The sequence below is a fragment of the Parasteatoda tepidariorum genome, chromosome 10, assembly GCF_982258835.1.
Source record: "Parasteatoda tepidariorum strain Cologne lab strain chromosome 10, Ptep-v5.0, whole genome shotgun sequence".
In the NCBI taxonomy this organism is placed as follows: domain Eukaryota; kingdom Metazoa; phylum Arthropoda; class Arachnida; order Araneae; family Theridiidae; genus Parasteatoda; species Parasteatoda tepidariorum.
Window position 1 is genome coordinate 99,918,544 of NC_141764.1, and position 20,872 is coordinate 99,939,415.

Sequence of the window (20,872 nt, forward strand, 5' to 3'; positions counted from 1 at the left end):
GAATCAAAGTAAAAATATTAAAAAATAACGGGCTAGCTAAAGCATGAATAAAATAAACTATACACATAAATAGATGAATTAAAAAAATAAAAGCAAGCGATAAAAATTAGAAGCAGGAGATGATCTGATCAACAGAGAGTTGATATTTTGGTGAGTAGTTTTTTCGAACAAGACTGTTATTTTAAACTAAATTTACATGTTTAGTTACGAATTTGTTTTAAATTATAACAAATAAATTGTGTAATATTTGTAAATCTGAACTTATATTTATATAAATTATTGTTTACTCATATCTCTATTAGACATTTCTTAAGGAAAAATGAAAAAAGAATTATTTGCAACATTTGGGATCCCCCTACGCTTAGGGCTGATAAATCAGACAACTCCCTTCAAGCCTTTAAGATCGAAATTAATTAAGTGAAGCATTTTTTTTTCTTCTGCTCTCTATATACTTTTTTTTTTATTTTCTGTTTTTCGAGGAATCTGAAAATCTATACAAAACTTGTGATTTGATCCAAGATAACAAATGTGAACTTATGAAACATAATTTTTTTAAATATTGTATTGCAGACTAAACGATTTGGCAAAACCAGAATGGCTTCCCTTTACGAAAACAAGGCGACTGTGATCGTTATAGGTGCTCTTCTTCTCTATTTCCTATGGATGGACATAGCTCTCTTTTATCTTGTAAATACACGCACTATATCTCACCATGTCCTGAGTGAGACCACCCCTGCTGTCCCCACAACTCCTGCCACTGTTCCAGAACTCTTCTCTCCTTTTGCGGGACTCTCCGTTAAACTCATGATGATGGACCCTGTCAATAATTACATTCATACTCCAGCAGCTCATATTTTCAACGAAGTAAGCTTTTTTTAGAGGTTATAATGATTTCCTCCTTCTTCGGGGAGCCGAATTTATGACGTCATACATGAGTGCCACTCTTCAGTCCTAGGAACTAAAATCAGCGTTGAGAAAAATTAAATTTTTAAATTCTATCGATCAAATTAAATTTTCTTTTTTTTCTCATTAAAATTAATTTTTTGTTGATAAAAAAAAATGAAACATTAATTTAAACATTGTTATTTTTTTCCAAGTAGGTACTTGCACTTCAAGAAGACCTCCCATACTCAGACACGTGACCTGTTAAAAGATTCGAAATAAATACTAAGGAATTTTATAAAAGGAAAACGCTTTAATTACGATATTTAAAATAATTTTGGAAGCCTAACGAAATTCGAATATCAACATATCTAAATCAAAATACACAACTATGATAGAGTTGAGTTGTGGGCTGCTGATACTTCAACATGACCCATGACGTCAGCGCCGGCTAATCTTTATAAGCAAAATGACGTATTAAAGTTGAGCTAAGTTTCTCTACTTAAGTTAGAATGTTAATAAACGATATGTTAATAAAACACAGATTTTTAAGTTAATTAAATACAAGCAACTTCGATGCATAATTAGTTTGTTTATGTACCTCACGGATTCATGTCTGTGTAGATATAGTGTATTGAAATCTTTGCGAAAGAATCCTTGTGAAAAAATTCAGAATGTGTCACTTTACAGCTTGACTTACTGGAAATAGAGTGGAAAGAACAGTCGCTAACGTAAACAAATGCCGCGTTTCAACAACATGTCATAATCGAGATACCCACACTACGACACTTGCTGGTGTCCCATTATTACGAAATGAAACGTGATGTCACAAGGCAATGAAAGAATGGTGTCAGGACTTGAATTAATCTTCCTTTTGTCAGCCTCACTTTAAAAGTTTTGACAAATGGGATTGATTGAACTTCATCTGTAAACAAAATGTGTATGATTGCTAAATATAAATCTGCTTCCCCCTAACCTATCGACATGCTGGTAAAGGAAAAAAAGGTGATGGAACAAAAAATAAATAATGGTGAATTGAATAATAAAGATATGAATGGTTTCAGGAAACAGTGAGTCGTTCGGTAATAGGTGTGAAAAGATATACAAGGTTAGCTGTTATTTTTATTTTGTTTGCTGAAGAAGAAAAAACAGAAAATAAAGAGAAAAAGAATTAGAAGAAAAAAACGAAATGATTGATTTAATATGTAAGTTATTATCAAGGAAATATAAATTTTAGTGACAGTGAGCTATAAATTTCTTATAGTTCGGTAAACAACGCTAGATGGTATTATTTGGTGAAAAATTATGTTCAGTCTTTTTAGAGTAGGTTCACTTAAGGTTGTTTTTCGAAAGGCGTCATGCTAAATCTCTCTTTTTTTTTGCAAATAATATATGCTATTTTCATAACTGCTGGGAGTTTGCAACAGTTACTCATGACGTTTAGGACAAGTTGGCGCTGTCTACTCTTATTCTGTTAATAGCACAAAACTTCAACATGGAGAAATGTAAAGCGTTCGTGGGACAATTTTTTAATATTTTTAAAAAAATGCTCCAATGCAGTGGTCGGAAGTTGCGCGCGCTACAAGCAGCGAAACTACTGTAGTCGCTACTTTTTCCCTAGTTAGTAATGCAGTGCTCTACTTTTTAAAAGAAGTAATTTAGAGAGTAGTGCGATACAAAAAAGAAAGAAAAAAACAGTAGTTTGAAACTATTTCTTGGAACTACTTTTAACGTTGGTAAAATAAAGAAACTAAGTTCGAGTGCAGAAAATTTTTCGAATCTGATTGGTGCAAATCCTTCTCCTGCCCGTCAACGTACACAATGCCTCTGTGAACAAGCGTTAATGAGATCTGGGTCAGATGCTCGGAAAAATTAGTGTGAAATCGATCAAATTGTTCTTGAGAAATCGAATTTTAAATATTTGGCTTTCTTAAAATTCGATTTTACAGGAACTATAAAGTATGTTTCTGTGTCTGATTTTTAAAATATCGTCTACATTAATTTATTAGCATATTTGCGGTCTGCCCCTTAATAGAATGTGAAGATCCGGTCTTTAGATCAAAAGTTATTCAGGGTGGTCCGTTTTTTGCACTTTTCCTTATTTCTTGAAGGATATAAGAAAGCATTGAAATCACAAATATTTGATAATTTCCTAGCCTAAATCACTGATGAGAAAAAGCATAAGAGTTTGAAAGTTTAAAGACCGAATTCGTAAAAAGTGCTTTAGAATGAAAAAACTTTTTCGTGTGCACATGAATTAAAACTTCTTAATATCTCCTCATATTTAACCTCGCCAATTTTTTATTCAAAATCACTTTGAATATTGCTGAAAATGTAGTTCTCCAGTTAAGTTTGTCTTCTGAAAGTAGCGAAGAAGTGACTTCATTTCGAAAGTAGTTTGTAATCGCTGCATTTAAAAATAAATAGTTGGTAACTGCAATTGTAATACTTAATTGCAAAGAAAAGGTAGTTTTTCCGACCACTGCTCCAATGCCATATTATCTGTGTTCATAAAAATTTGCAAAAATTGAGGCAGTAATTTTATTACTTTTCATCTAGGTAGTAAAATGTCGCCCCATTGACAATTTTTGAAAAAAGTTTAATAACTTAAATTTTTTTTTGTTTAAGTTACTAGTCCGTTTTAAAGCCAAGATAATTCCAACAACTATTACTATCAAACTATTAATATTTAAACTATTTGTATCATCCAGGCACGATGATATAAATAGTTTAAAATCATCGTTTTGATTCAAGTGTGTGACACTTAAACTGCTGTTTTTTTTTAAATAAATATTTTCCTTTCCGACAGAGCTTTGAATAACCAAAAGCAATCGCATCTTTTATTGTTATTCGTATTATTAGCAACTCTGTTTGAAGTCTCAGATTTATATTTTATTTTATCATTTGTTCACACATAAGTTACTGTTCCGTTGCATCTGAAAGCTTTTATTAATGTTTTAAATGACATTTTATTGAAATGCTAATAATGAGTTCTATTATTAAAAAAAAAGAAATTAAAATGCAATGAAAATGCCCCTGCGACTGAGCGTTAGCAAGAATTACGTATTCAGAATCACATGTAACTAATATTTAAACTAGCCATTGCGAATAATAGATAATTTCTGACTTTGGATACACTTTCTCATGCGAATGTATACTCATGCAAAGGAAAGGAACATAATTTTGATGTACACAAAATCTCTTAGAGGAAATAATAGAGCATTAAACACTTTTACAAAACTGCAAATATTTGATAATTTCTCAAATTAAATATTTGCTATCGAGAAGGGCATTAAAAGTTGAATTTATAAATGAACGAACTCGAAAAAAATATGTTTTAGAATAACAAACTGGCTTATGTAAACAGGAATAATATTTCTTAATAATTTTTCATGTTTAATAGAAGTCAATTTCTTATTCAAAAGCATTTTGAACGTAGGTATAAATTAAGTTCTCGAGCAAAGTTCGTCTCCTTTGTGTAGTTCAGGGCTTGAAAAAACTCAGAAATTTTACCCGTTCCCGAGGACGGCTTATTCAACAATGTCCCCGTCCTCCTTTGAAACTAACCCGTAGCTTCTAAATAAATAAAAATATAATTTTCTCTTATTTATTACAAACATTTGTATAAATTGCACAATGAATTAGTAGTTACGAGGATTACATTATACAGTAATAAAAAAAATACTAGGTTACTAATAATAACCTTGTATTTCTTTTATGAAATAATTTAAATGACAAAGGTCAAGTTATCTGGAATGTCAATTTATCCGAGGGTACTGTGTTTTTTAAATGAATCAAATATGACGTTTGCCAGTTCCACAATCAAACCAATGATTTACAGAGGTTTCTGCACAGAAATCTGAAAGGGGTTTGCTATTTAGGTAGATGTTCATGATTGCGTTTAATACTTCTTGTTTAAGACCAGTACGTAATGTGTTTTTTTGGAAGTTCATTGCTGAAAAGCCCCTTTCAACCGCTGCAGTACTCCCAGACAGAGAAAACATCAATTCCACCATGCGCAGTGTGTTGCTGTATTTCTAGATTAGAGGGTCATTTTAGAAGTGAGGCGCTAGACTCTTGTAAGATAAAAAAAATTGAAAATGTATCACGAACATTAACGGGAAAATGGCCGCCCGCGCGGACGTCGAATTCGAGAAATTCGTTGTCCGCGGGGAATTTTCGACCGCCGAGGACGGGCTGTTTTTCGAGCCCTAGTGTAGTTGCTATATTTTGAAAGTAATTTGAAGTCCCTACGTTTAAAAAAAATTAGTTTTAGTTAATTATATTTGTAAGAAAGTAATGATGTAATAATGTAATTTCAGGTGACTCAGTTCAGTTCCATATTCTACTTTATAACGCCTAACATGGTGAGCTTCATTGGACTCCTATTTGCAATTGGTGCAGGCAAGTGCATGTGCATGGACGCCCGCATCTATCATTGTGTAGCTATTTTCCTCTTCCAAATGCGTAGTTGGTTTGATGCATTGGATGGAATCGTGGCACGAAGTCGACTGGGAATGGTGCAACACGTCTCACTCAGAAACACCAGCGGATATGTTGTCGATGGTGTGGCTGATGCTCTTGGATTCACAGCATTCTTAATAGGTTTGATAGTTTCTTCTTTTGCATCCCAGTTTAACTCTGCTGTTCAAATTAAGGTGTATATTTATTTTAAAGCTTGAACTAACTATTATTTTACTCAAAATATTATGTGTTGTGATCATAACGCGGAGGAGTTCGGGTAGGAGGGTGAACCTTGCACCCTCACAGGTTTTTTGATGAAATTCAATTTTTTTTAAATATAAATTAAAATTTTTTTGCACATTTTTCATTTTTTTTTCTTATAGTGGGTTAAGTCTCCAATGGCTACCGTTGTTTTATAGTTTTTTTTTTATTTATCATTTATTAACGTTATGAATTTGAAACAGGAGGGAACGAGCCAAATCTAAATCAATGTAGTTTTTTGATCATTTTCCGTTGGTTGTCGCAACGAATTTCCGAAGTTTTTGAAATCCTTATATTTTTAATTTGACAAAATTATGATACGATAATTTCGAATTTTAGTAACTACTTTTAAAGCTCTTTAATTGCGTTCATTTATGGTTAATCTAAATGACTTTTCGATCATGTTTTATGAGATTATTATCGAATTTTCGCTTTTTTCTTAAAATCCCGATATTTTTATCATTAATCAATCGGGAGTTTCGAATTGTGCACTTTTGATGTGCTTTTATTTGTGTCAATGTTATTTCACTATTTTCTTACTACTCTCTTTCACTATTTCTGTATAGTTTCTCGAAGTACGCACATCTGAGATTTATTTTATAACCGTCGTTGAACAACCGACCCAATTTTGGGCTTACGACTACCAATGTTCAACCCCGTAGCCTTGTCATTTTGAACCTAATCCTGAAGTCAAGGAGGATCTGTACCCCAGAGGCAGATTTGTTATGGGAACTTGGAGAACTTTGACGTGCATCAGTCACCATTTACTACACTTCTTCGCCGGAGTCTTCGGCCGGTGGGGATCGAACTCACGATTTCTCGGAAAAGAGCCCAGTGCCCTACCAACCAGACTATCCCAGACTACAGGTCTAAGTTTGACTCGTAACTAAGTTTTGAACTCGTAACTCGGTTTTCTAAGTATCGTATCGTTTTTCGGAGTAATTTTTGTTCTATTGTCTTTTTCCGCACTTATTGCCACATGATTTCTTAATCTCGACATTTTTGATATTTATTAATACGACACTCGAAAAGCGATGGCCAGGTGGCCGAGCGGTCAGCGTGCCTGACTTTGAAGACAATGGTTGCGGCTCAATAATTAGATCTGAATAATTTAGGCGAACGCCGTTGACGGAAAATTTGTCACAATCGCTGGAAATTCTTTACTACGTATTTGTAGCGTATCTACCACTACAAAATTACAACTACAATTCACTAGTATATAAGACATGTTAACTTGACTCTATGTCGGGGTACCTTTTCATAGATGAAGGTTGACATGGTCTGTAACTCTGCCCCCCACATTGGTGACCCGGACGTGATGTGAACACGCCTACCTAGACAGTAACGCCTACTTCGATGAATGATCCACATTGAACAGTTGACTTGCTACTTGTGACTGCGACATTATCCACCTCCTCGCACTGTTGCTACTCAGTCTCGTCTCGATCACGCACAACGTCGGCTTGCATACTTGTGATTACTCGACTACTAACGGCAACAGAGGAGCGACTACGACCGTGAAGTTAATACACCTCTCACATTCAGCACTCAAAAAATACGGTGATCTTAATACAGCTCTCCCGGCTTCTTACAAAACAGCAATGATTCAACTAGTGGTATCCATTCATCGAATTCTATCACAGATATAATTCTGGTAGGGGAGTACTGTAGCGTATCTACCTCTACAAAATTACAACTACAATTCACTAGTATATAAGACATGTTAACTCCACTCTATGTCAGGGTACCTTTTCATAGATGAAGGTTGACATGGTCTGTAACTCTGCCCCCCACAGTATTACTAAAAAGAAGGGAAAAAAATTCAGCCTCTTCAAACAAAAGTTTGTCTTTTTCAAATTTCCCAGAAAAAAAAAATCGTTTTTTACGCTTTAAACTTCTAATGCAAATGCGATTTAAAATTACATTCACAAGATTTAAAATCACGCATCGCGATTTGAATTTTCACTATTTTAAGTCAAATATCGCGTGATTTACGAACTATTACCATGATTCGTATTCACGCTATTTTGAAATGAAACAGGGAGATCGTATTCACTTGATTCTAAAATCAAACATCGACAATCGTGGTAACGCGATTTTGAAATCAAATATCGAGATTCACGAAATTTTAAAATGAAATGTCGAGATTTGTATTCACTTGATTTAAAAATCACACATTGAGATTCATATTTGCACAATTTAAATAACTAAATAAAAATCTTGCTTCAATATTTCAATTAAAACATTCTGTGGATAAATGCTTCCAACATACACTTTTTTCTTGCTCACATTTCAGGTATTTTCTCAATTATTTAAAAAGTGTTTGTGTGCATGACTATCTTGGATCTCTATTTTCAGTTCTTTTAGTTTTTTTTTACCAAACTCATCCCTGTGGTATGAATCAATACAGAGTTCTATAAAAACTAAACATTTATTTAAAAAAATGTGTGATTTTCCAAAAATTTCGCCAATATGAGATAGGAACAAAAGAGTTTGAACTAGTTACAAGAGTTAATCAGTGTCTGCAGAAAGTTTTTTTTGTTGAAATTTTGTAGTTGTAGAAAGTCCGGTCGTAGTTATGTTTGGTCATAATGTTAAAACCTAAATATTATATCTCAGGTGTTAAAATTAATTAATAAATAGAATATTATATTTTAGTATGGTAGATTATAAAATTATGCCATAACAATTCACTGAGCTCTTCATTTAACTTGTTTAGAACTCTATTTTTCTTATTCTTCAATGGCTTGACAATCCAGTGTGGCTTTCTCAAGAACAGATTTTTCCATCTGATACCCCCTTGTTTTCCTGTTTTTAATTTTAATATCTTGTTCAAGGTATTTAATAGGTCATAATTTTTTGCCTTCCTGTAGTTACACACTATGATTTGACCATAAAAACTTCTTTGACATTTCTATTTTCTCCCATTCTGAGGAGGTACTCAGTACATTTTAATGTGTGTATTTTAATGAATTTCGCAACATCTGGTTCTTTATAGCTCTTATACAGTTCTGAATTCATTCTGTTGAACTTAATCATTCCTTTGAACTTTAATTGTTAGAGTGTTCTTTTTTGTAAAAAGTTTAAAAACATGTTTTTATTTATAGGATGCTTCCAATATTTGCGTACTGTTGTACCGAAGCACAAGTACTACTTACCACTTTGTACAAATGAGTCCTACAAAGACTGTAAAGATGGCAGCTCAACTACTGGAGGTTCCCCCACCAACATAGTCTCAACGACTGCAGCTCAGAGAAGAGTCTTGTATGTTGTCGTATGTTTTGGAGTTCAGATGGCCATTGGTGCTTTCTTCTGGGACCATTACATAAATGCCTATCACAATTTACTTGAGTCAAGTGCTCCTTCACAATCACAAACAGTAAGTTTTAACATAATTTCGTAGTTTATGGTGTTTTGTGCTACTTTAAAAATAAAAAAAAACAGTAAATTGTAGCAATTCCTGACAACTTTTAGCATTAGTTTAGTAAGGAAGCACTGCTCCAACGCAACTAATTTTTCGAATTGGATGGGTTCAAATCTTTGCATGTCCGTCAGTGGAGGCATTGAAAATGAACCCGTGACTGCAGTTGAACTTTAACGGGAATTGTGTATCTAGAATCGTATCTAACTAATATTTCAACTATAGTCAGTTTGAAAAATCGATAATTAATCACATGGGTCACACTTCCACTTGTGAATGTGCACTCGGGAAACATTGATGTTATTTAAAAGGAAGGGAACATATGTTAGATGTACTTAATTTGTTAGAGGAATTAAAAGAGCATTAAACAAGTTAAAAATTGCAAATATTTGATAATTTTGCATTTCTTAAATTAAATATTCGCTGTCGAAAGAAACGTTAGATTTGAATGTTTAATGAACAAATTCGAAAAAAATGTTTTAGAATAAGAAATTGTCTCATGTAAACATGAATATATGTTTGTAAAAAAGAAAATTTCTTAATGTTTATTATAAGCCAATTTTTTTATTCAAAACCATTTTAAACATAATGTGTAAATTAAATTCTCCAGCAAAGTTCGGTTCCTTAAAGTAGTACATTTCAAAAGTATAGTTTGTAGTCACTACATTTAAAAAAAAGTACTATATGTTAACTACATCTGTAACAAAGTGGTTGTAAACTACAAGAATAATGTAGTTTTTCCGACTATTGACTATGAATGTGCAAATAATGCTGGATAGATGAGTGTTAAATAGGAAAAAAAGTAGCAATCATTTCATACAAAAAATAATGCGCTATTCTTGTTTCCATAGCAGCATACGGCCTCAGACTTTGTGACGGGGGGAGTTTTTACCATAGACAAACTATAAATTTTGACTTACTGTAAAAAATTTAAGCAAAGATTTTAATCTTTTGCAGAGCAGTCTATAATTCCCACCTAAATTTTAAGAGTAGACAATTGTTTATAGAAAATGATTATTTATGTTATTTTTGAACCATGAAAATTCAATCTATACTTTAATAAAAATAATGTCTTTTTTATTTACAGGATGCTCAAAATGAAGTTTTGAAATCATCTATAACGTGGATAATTATGTGGTTTTGGAGGTTATCTAATGCTCATAATTTTATCCAGTTCCTTTTATTTTCAATATATATAAATAAGTTATGGGTGAGTATTGCATAGTAGAATAATCCAATTTCCTCACATGCATGAGAGTGTTATGGATTATTTAAGAAACAATTTTTGTGTTCTTGTTTATCATAAAGTAAAAATTATTATTATTTTTTTTTAAATTTAAAATATGCAAGTTTATACTTGTAGTTATTTTATACTTATCTTTTAAAATATCTACTATAAATGAAAAATATGGATGTTTGACTAAATGTAAACAATAACAAGCTACCTAAAACCGGAAGAAATTTAGGAAACTTCTGGTGTATCCCTCCAATTATGTTAAGCTTTTACGAGGCGCTGTGGGAACGGGCTTAATATTCTGGGAAGTTTTGTTAATGTGAATCGTGTTTAAATTTGTGAGTCATTTCACCATTTGAATGAGTTTCCTGTAATTTATGAATTATAACGGGTTGTAACCCTAAAATAAATTTCAGAAAATTAATATAATAACATATATAAAGTGTATAAGGTTTGCATCTTGCAGAGCATAGCATGCATGAAGTCTTCCAAATTCTGATGTTGTTTGTTTCGTTGAAATTTAAATTAAAAAAACGTGTTATATTGTAAACACTACAAGTTTAATATTATTTGATGGAACCCTTTTCCAAGTTAAAGGGTAAAAATCAATCCAAAGTAGTGACCCGGAAGTCTTACAACGAATTTTAGTCCGTAGCGCCATATGTGCTTAGTTTACACGGTCAACCATCCATAAGTAGAGCGTGAAATTTTTTTTTATTTAAATAAAAAAGAAATCTTTATATTTTCTTCTCGCAATCTTTTTTAATTTTATTTATAGCTAGAGTAACTTTTATTATTGCTTATTATTATTATTTTGTTAAAATAATTTTGGTGTTAAAATAATTTGGATTAAATTTACTTTCTTATCTAAAACTTAAACATTTTATTGCAAACCAGAAATTGTTCATTTTGTCTAATGGCATACATCAATAGCCACTTATAATTTTAGATTTAGACCAAGAGTTTTATTAAGTTTTTTTTTCTAAAAAAATTATTCTTTTATAAAGTACAATATTTACATATTCTTTTTTTCATATAACTTCTAAAATATGACTTATTTTACGTATTTGTTTACTTTATAAAGTTGTTTATTGAAAATGTTATATGCGATGTTAGCTACAGCGAGTAATCTGTCCCAGAAAACGTATCTTTTTTTTAATAAAAATATTTATTTAAGTAAAATTGCTTAATATGTGTTTTTGTAAAGTTTCTAAACTTTATTGCACTCATCATTATATTTTGTTTCTGCAGAGTGTTAAAGTTCCAATAACATAATGTTTATTTATATGCATATTTCTATGGATTTTAGCTTTGGTTACAGAATTGTAGAAAGCTTTTCTAAAATGTAAATAAGTGTTATTTTCCCAATTTTTACAATTCTCAATGGCTATTAATTCTTAGTCTTGTATTTTTTTTTTCAATATTTGACTGACCCCTTATTTTTAATAACATTTATATTTAGAAAATATCTTTATTTTTTTACATTCTAAAGAATCATTTTATTTGTTCAGTTCCCGATTTTACTCTTTTTTGTTTTAGGGAAGTCGTAATATTTTAAGTACTCCTATAAATTCTGATTATTTGTCTCCCTCTAACTAAATGTATTTAATAGTAATTTTTTTGTTTGGAACTAAATTTCTTAAATGAAATAACAATTAAATGTATAATTTTGCATTTTAAATAGAAAATACTTAAATGGAAATAATATTTATTAGTTTTAAAATAATTTCCAATTAATATTAACATAGAAAAATTATGTTTGTCTCTGTAGGAAAAAAAAATTGAAATATAATAATAAATAACTCTGAAGAATAAAAAATGCTAAACTGAATTGTAATTAAAAGTCTCTGAATAATATTGATTCAAACTTTCATCTTAGAATCAGTTTTGCATGACATCAAAATATTTTTTTGCTATCCCATTGTTTGCATTATGCAATACTGTCATAAGCTTTAGAAACTATTAAATAAACAAAACTCTTAAAAAAATAAATAAATTAATAAATGATTAAAAAAGTTAATATGTTTGAAACATTATTTTTATTACATGAAGCAGATAAGTTTTTTTTAATTTAAATTATAAACAAAACATTGAGTTTTAAAATAACTAAGGTATTACTTTCAAACATATTTCAAAATTGTAAAAAAAAAATAATTGTTGTAAAAATATTCGATATATGTTTTACTGTAAAACATACAATACTAATTAGAAATATTGGTTAATGTCAAGGAAAATGCTACAAACTAAATATATTTGTTATTAAATAAAAAATTTTTAATTTTAATTTAATTAGATATTAACCATTTATTGCATTATTTATTCAATAATATCAAATTGTAATTAGCATTAAAAATTTACAATTTCATTTTGTATTGAATGTTGTAAATTTGTTTGTACTGCATTAGTTTGTCATATTATTTATTGGGATTAGGTTTTTCAACTTCATTTCACACAGTTGTTTTTGAAGTAAACTATTTTTAGTTATAAATTGCCCCTTACTAACTTTTTTTAAAATTTTTTTTTAAAAATTTTGAAACAAATTTGATGATATAATTTTTGCTAATTCTTTGAATGAATGTGGATTTACAAACCATTTTTCAAATTAAAATAATTTTGAAATTTGCTATTTTTTTAATAAAATTAATAAATATTGCTTAATCTTTTTTTTTAAAAAGATGAATGAAAAATTAAAGATGACTTAGTTCTTAGTTTTATACACACAGATTTTTTTTTTTTTTTTTACTATTTCCTCATCTTGTCACTTTTGCCACTTAGTTATTTTTCCCTAAAATAAACTTTTTTTGTTTTTATCTTAACCCCTTTAACTGTCAACTCTAAACTAAATTTGTAGCACGATCTGTATACTTTCCTGCACTGAGAACTATTTTTTCTTTGCCTGTAATTCAAATGCGATAATGTGGTTAGCAGGGGAGACATTTTTGTATAAACCAGTTTGCATTTTTGCACTGAAAACTGGTTTATTTTAATTTTGCATGTAATTCACTCTTAATTCTGTGCTTACCAGGTAAATTTTTGCAGAAATTTACTCTAGTCTTAAAACAAGTTTAAAAGATTATCGAGGTTAAGGATACCTTGTAAAAGCATTCATAACATCATTTAAAAGCTCAATAAAAGAATATTATCATGAATCAATTTAGAAGAAATGACTGATTGTTAAGACATGCAGATCTCAGAACCCCAGCAGATCACCAAAGTCAAGCATCACTGGCTGTGATCAGTGTGTGGGTGGGTGACCACTTGGATAGGGTCCGAGGGTGTGCGGCATTGATCCTCGTTAAATTGTGCTACTGTAAAGTTCTCGACTTCACGTACAGGTCATCGGGCTACCAAAGCACGGGTGCCATCATCCCCTCTGCAGAGGATCAAAATTGTTATGGCACGTCTTTGGACCATCTTCAGAGATTTTTCCCAGACCATCGCCAATAGCCCATTGTGCAGCTCTATTGTGACGTAAATGAACTATAACAATTTAGAAAATTAAGAACAGTCATCTTTGGACTGTATAGAAACATCAAGAAGTTGCATACAAATATTTTGAACCCAGTAAAATCTGTCTTATTTAAAGACTTGGTAGAGTAAAATGAATGCTTTTTTTTAAAAATTTTTAAAGTCAAGCACAACATATCTTTCAATTTAGTATTCTTAAATTGTTACTGAAGTTATTTTTTTCTTAGATCTTCAATTGAGTTTATAATTGTCTGTTGGGCAATTCCACCATTTAGAAATATTATATTTTGAGACTTTGAAAAGCTTTTAACTCATTTCAAAAAATTTCGTCAATAAGTTTTGTATATTGCTTTTTACATTGTACTAAAAAATTGTCTTTTTTTCTTTTAGGAATTTCTGACGTGGATACAATATGTTGGATTTGCACACATCTTAACATTAGCTTTTTTCACAGAACTACATCTATCAACTGTAAGTCACTAGTTACATATGTAATATAGTAGTAGTCTCTGCTTTATGGGATAACTTTGAGACATAATGATTTTGATTGCGATAAAAGAAACACAAAATTAAATCAATTTACTAATTTAGGACACATTTACTGATTTTAAAAATAAATTTAAAAGTTAAATTCGCATTATATTTATGACTGTAAGTTTTCTTTAACATATGAAAATTACACATGGTTTTAAAAAAAATCATCAATTGTTGATTCCCTACGCTGTTTCCTCAGATGCTCATTTTATTTTATAAATGTAATGCTTTTTAAAGTTATCAGCATATTTATCAAGAGCTTTAAGGCAGAATTCCGCTTTTTAACGAATTTAATAAAGAGATAAATTCAACCTTTTCAAGGAAACTTGCTTTTTCCTAAATTCTTAGAAAAGAATTATTTGACAAGCCTTTTCTTATGTTTGTAAACTCTTTAGTTATTTTTAGAAAATTTGTAAGTTAATTTTATTATTTCATGCAGTTATGAAAATCACTTTTGGACTGCATAAAGTTTCCGTCAGTGATTATTCATGCATTGTATGTTACATTGCATGTTTAACATTATCTTGCACATTTTTTATTAATGTTCTTCAAAGGTAATTTAAATGATTTTTTTTTATAAGAAAAGGAGAAGTAAAAGCCTTGAACAGCAAAATGTTTTAGCCGAAAATGTTATTTTTTTTAAAAAAAACTTTTTTTGTTTGTTAGATATAAAATAATATTATGTATTATTGGTTCAATTTAAATTGGATTGGTATTAAAATAAAAATATTTAGCGAAAAGTTGATTTTCTGATTGTTTTTGACAAATGAATTCAGCATTCTCCATTAGTTGTTGAGAGAAAATGAAGATTTAGCTTTAAAGATTGGTTTAAATCATTTGTGTCTTTGTCTTACAAAATAATATTTCTTGAATATATAAACTTACTCTGTCTTAGCTTATATTTCATAAATATAATGCAATGTAAAATATATTTGTATATTGTGAATCATTCTTAGTATTTTATGTTAAAATAAATTTCATTTTTGAAAGATTTGATGCAGAATTTACATTTTAAGTGTTTTTACTCTGCCTAAAATTGTATAGAATTTTTTTTTATTTATTTTGTATTGCTTTCATGCTGCAGAAGTGCAGTTTCTGTGTCAGATTATATAGAAAAAGCTGGAACTAATACTTCGTGCGTTAATAAGTTTAAAGGATGGATGGTGACACATTGACTGTCTATACTTCAGGGTTTTTGGTGTGTTTTGAAGCCTTGTGCCTCACAACCTGATCATTGAGTTTTTAAACTCTCTTGAGTGGTATTTCTTTTATACGTGTATTTGTTACCTGATTTATTATTTGTGTTTAAAAAAGGAATCAATATAAGAATCGTCATTTGAAGACCTGTCATTTCAAGATGTAAGAATTGTAATTTGAAAAAAAGAATCTTCATATAACACTTCTTACCCTGTCAACACTGTACCAACTTTAAAATTTTAAACCGAAATGATAATTTGTAAAATGAACTTAATCTCGCTGCTCGAACAATATGCTAACACTAACCTATGATGGTGCAAGGCTTGCAACAAAAACAAACTGAAATAAACAAGTAAAAAGAGGCTTGGAGAGGAATCAAAACTGCCAAAAAAGCGAGTTCTTTCTAAATCTAGCAACCACGTCACCTTTTTTAATAACGCATCTCTCAATAACTAAAATAAATGTTCACTTCAAACTCAGCAGAATTGCTTAATATAATTAATACCTTATGAAATACAGCTGATTTGAGCTCAAAAATCATGTAATTTATATCTTTTCATTAAAAACAAAATTATTTGTTTGAAACTATCATGTCGCAGAGTAAGCAGCTGTATACTTTCAAACCAAAAAAAGAGCAGGCCAGGAGTTCGAGATTGTTGTTTACATTTATATTGAAAACACCATCCATATTAATATTTAATGTGAAATGTAAGAACTTTATTTATACAAATAGGACATTTTCATGGATTTCTATCCAGAACAATTTATTATCTATTAATTGTAATATTATTCAACAATAATACATTTTTTAGGTCACTAATGTCAAACATCAGATTAGAATGAATTTATTTTTTATAAAACAATGTGTATTGAAAGTCTAAAAATACCTAGTAGATTTTTGCTTCCTTAAAAGTCACACTATTTATAATTTGGTGTTATCAAAAAAATTAATATTAATTTGATGTTGATATTAAGATTATTTTGTTTTAGTAATTATAATGTAAATAACGCACGAAATTGTCTGTAGAAAGAAAAAAAAATTGAAATTTCTGGTTAAAAGTTATTTATTTTCTTACAATATCATTTAGAAGTTAATGTTAAGACTTTATTTAATTTCATTTGCATTCATGTTAACAAGTAGAACATACTTATTTTTATGTTAAGTTTATTTATATTGGTGTATTGATTGATAGATATTCACTGAAATATATATTATGACTAAACTAATTTCTTTTTTGAACAGAACAAACTTTATTGATAGTATTGTATTAGAAATTATCTTTCATAAGTAAATAGGTAGGAATTCGTCAAAATTAGTGAAGTTTTGATTAGCTTAATGAAATATACATCAATTTAATTTATTCATATACTCTAACTAAATCCATTTCTTCTCTGATTCGACTAACTTTAGTGATGTCAGCATATTAAAGATTATCTGCTAAACTAAAGTGATAAGAATGAATTAAAATTAGTCATTAGTGTAATTCTGATTTGTTTAATGTATTATGCTTGAATTTAATTCATTAATCTGTACCAATGGAGCTCTTTTTTTTATCATTATAGAACTAGCTTTATTGATTTCACTATAATAAAAATTATCTGTTAAAACTCAACTGAAAGGAATTCATTAAAATTAGTCGGTAGTATAACTCTGATTTGTTCATCTATTTTGCTTGAATTTAATTCATTCATATGCACCCATTATACTCTTTTTTTTAAAATATAAAACTAGCTTTAATGATGTCACTACATTAAAAAATCATATATTAAAACTCTATAAGAATTCATTACAATTAATCATCAGTATAATTTTGATTTGCTTAATCTATCCATCAGGAACTTAAATCATTAAATTCTTTTCTATAGAACTAGCTTTATTGATTATTAAACTAGCTATATTTAAAATTATTTACTAAAACTAAATTGATAAGAATGCATTAAAATTATTCATCTGTATAGTTCTGATTTGTTTAATGAATTTTGCTCTAAGCTTTTTTCTGTTTTTTCAGGTGCGAAATTACATTTTGGGTTTCTCATGATTGCTGTGAAAATTCAATGTCCGTCCCACTGCTGAACATCTTCCATTTACTGTTTAAAAAAAGCAAAACATAATTGATGTACCATTCTTTTTTCAAATAAAAGTTTTTTTTTAAAAAAAAAAAAGAAGAGAGAGAGAGAGACAATGACCTTTAGTCGAAGCTTTGGTTTCTTTCACCTAATTTAAATTTTTTTAGAGATATTTGTCATCGTGATAAATTGCATTGTTGTAAATATGGAGCAATTATTTTCTGTTATAGTTTATTGTTGAATCTTTATTTTGTTCTTTTTTTTTTTTTTAAATCTGTTTACTAGTAGTTTACTATTATCATGTTGTGCATATCACTAGTTTTTAATGAATTCTCTTATTTCATGTTAGATTGGCAGCTTGCAAATTTTTTCAAAAAGAGAAATGCCTAGCAATTTCTTTAAAAAAAAGTTTTTTAATTCTCTTTGTTAATTTTTTACTGTTCCTATTAGAGTGATAAATTTGTTTAAAATAAATATTTAGTTGAAACAATCACTACTGATTTTGATCAAAAAATATTTTTTTTTAAAGGAAACTAATAATTTTCAAATCTATTTTATTAATCAACGTGTATATTTAATATACCACACAGAAAAGGTAGTTATATTGTAATATTCTTTAAGCAATAGTTGTTTGTTTAGCAATTAATAGTGTAACTTGTTTTAATTAGAAACGTTTTTCAATGAATGTTTTTTAATATTAATAATAGATTTGTAAATGAGTATTTTTTAGTTGTTGTGCCTAGAATTTTAAGTTCAATAACTTTTAATTGAGTCAAACCCTGATTATTCAAGAAATTGATTGTTCAAGGTTGATTATGCTTTTTATTTTTGATTTTTAAAATTATTGAATTTAAATAATTATTATAATAAAATTGTACAGTAATATTCTCTAATATCACTTTAGTTGAGTTACGACTATAGTCATTAAAGTCATATTAAAATAACAAAAAAATAGTGTTATTTGATTTAAAAATAGTACTTAATTTATATTAATAGATATTATAAATGATAATAGCAATAGCAATTTGTATTTGCCTGATTTGTGAACCTCACATCATATTTCATTTTCAATCTATTCACAAATCTCTTGCCTCAATTTGTAAGGAAGTGATTTAAAAATCGCACATTTATCAGTTACTATTGCTGATTATCAAAATTGATAATGTTGCTATTTTTAAACAGATCTTTAAAAAAAAGAATAGAAAGCAATCTTTTTTTCAACTTTTGTTTTTTAATGCAAAGCAGAATAGTCAGGGATCTACTGTTATAACAAAGATTTGAAATTGATAATTTTCAAACTTAGTTTATTCATTAATAAATAAGTGTACTATCTACTATTTTTTATAAGTATTACTAATTATAATACTAATAATACTAATTAATTTTAGTAATACTAATGTAAGTAATACTAATTAATTTTCACATGTTTACATTTTTTCTTATTTTAATAAAAAGAATATTGTTTTGCTGCACAAATTTCTTAAGTTTACAATTCTTTTTGCTAAAGTATTTTCAGTAACTGACATTTACAAGACACTGTGACTGTAACCTTTTTTGAAAAATATAAATTTTATGCATTATACAATATGTGCCACATCAATATGTAAATAAACTAAAATTGTTAATTTGTGCAATAATTTTTTCTGCAATTTTTCTTGCAAAGAAAGGTATTTTCTTACAAAGTATGACTTTGTTCTTAATCCTTTGTTATTTTATGAAAATCATAAAAAGAAGCCTTTTTAAAGACTTCTTTTATGACATTAGCGAAATTTTGATTTTGTTAATGTCAATTATGAATTTTGCTTATTTTGTGTATTTTTATATTAAATTATTGTCTTCCACAATTCAGTGTGCTTATTCTTTTTTAATAATTTTCATAATACAACTGCTCAAATAAAAAAACAAAATTAAAAAAAATCAAAATACTGTGAATAATTTTAGATCTACTGATTAGATCTTCACATATAGTACTGAGATTTTCACATTCTGATTAGATCTTCTGATTAGATCTTCACATACTAGGACTCAATGGTTTAAATGGGTGGTACCAATGGCAATAAACACACCTATTTTTCCAGGGATTTGGATACTTGACCTTCAAAATAAGGGGGGGGGAGATAGCTACAATGAGAGAAATATGCTTAGAGGAGTAATTTATATCTCTTCTATCCTAATATCTCCTCTCAGGAAATATGATCCAAATTGTTTGGTTAGGTGCAGGGTCATGCTTAGGGGTTGCAAACTGGAATCACTGCCCTAGGGCTCCCAAACATACTAGATTGATTAATAGTTATATTGCTATAAATTTTTTTAAACCTGGGATATTTTTACTGCTCCTTGGTTTCATAGGAGTTATTTCTAAATATGTCTAGTTTTTATTTCAGTTAATGTTCCTTTATATAGGAAGTGAAATTTTTAAAACTTTTTGTCTACTTTCAAATTTTATCTCTTAGAAATTAATTACATTCCATTATTGACGATTTGTAAGTGTGTGTGGAGGGCAATCCCTAAGAACTGATGTGGAAAAATTTTAAAACAATAAATAAAAAACAGGGTTGGCATTATTTTTTAAAAAAATCATAGATTTATCTTAAAATATTATTTATATAGCATTATCTAATGTTACATTATCTAATTACATTTAAGGCTGTAATAATAAACCATTAAAATAAAATTTTATTGATAATAAATATTTTATTCGTAGAATTAAGGAATAAATTATTAAATTCAGAAACCAAATATTATATTTTATTTTTTGTTCCAGTGCTCAAATGTTTCTTAGATTTTATAATTTTTCATGATTCATTTCATATCATTTTCATATTTTAATGTGCTTATTGTAGTATGTCAAATAATTTGCTGTTTTATTATCAATGAATAGATTCAAATTATACCCATTTAATTTTATACACATTTATTCCATTACAAGTCATTTTAAATGTAGCAAATAGGTTGTTAGGATATCTACTTGTAAATAAAGACCTGTTCTGCCAACAATAGCTTATTTTTAAAAAAATTTTTGTTCTAAATTAATTTACTTTTCATTTGACAAGAAGTTCTAGTCTTTGGCAATTCATTAATGTTTTTAATTTAATAACAAAAAGTAATAACTGACTTCATTTATTCAGTAATTTGTTTGCAATAATTAAATAATGCTATTAACCTTTTTATTATTTGTGGTTATAGGAATTTTAGTTGCAGCATTATGTTAAATAATATTAAGTACTATTTATAAATTTTGTCAGAGTTTTACACTTTAAGTTTAGAAAGTTTAGACCCTTTAGTGTTAATTTTACTTTTAGCATATTTTGCTATATCACAAAAACTTCTTAAGCAAATTAAAA

General features: G+C 28.7%; 1 protein-coding gene across 6 annotated transcripts in view; it reads left to right on the top strand.

Moving 5' to 3' along the window:
- The window catches only part of Cpes (Ceramide phosphoethanolamine synthase), a 96,691-nt gene extending 77,319 nt beyond the window's left edge, over positions 1-19,372 (top strand). For all 6 annotated transcript variants that reach the window (XM_016056966.5, XM_016056967.5, XM_016056963.5 and 3 more), the window contains 6 exons: positions 571-864; positions 5,205-5,487; positions 8,715-8,986; positions 10,116-10,238; positions 14,121-14,201; positions 17,471-19,372. In XM_016056966.5, the coding sequence (XP_015912452.2) occupies positions 595-864; positions 5,205-5,487; positions 8,715-8,986; positions 10,116-10,238; positions 14,121-14,201; positions 17,471-17,500 (1,059 nt within the window). In that variant the 5' untranslated portion in view covers positions 571-594 and the 3' untranslated portion in view covers positions 17,501-19,372. The remainder of the gene's footprint in view (positions 1-570; positions 865-5,204; positions 5,488-8,714; positions 8,987-10,115; positions 10,239-14,120; positions 14,202-17,470) is intronic.
- Positions 19,373-20,872: the final 1,500 nt, after the last annotated feature.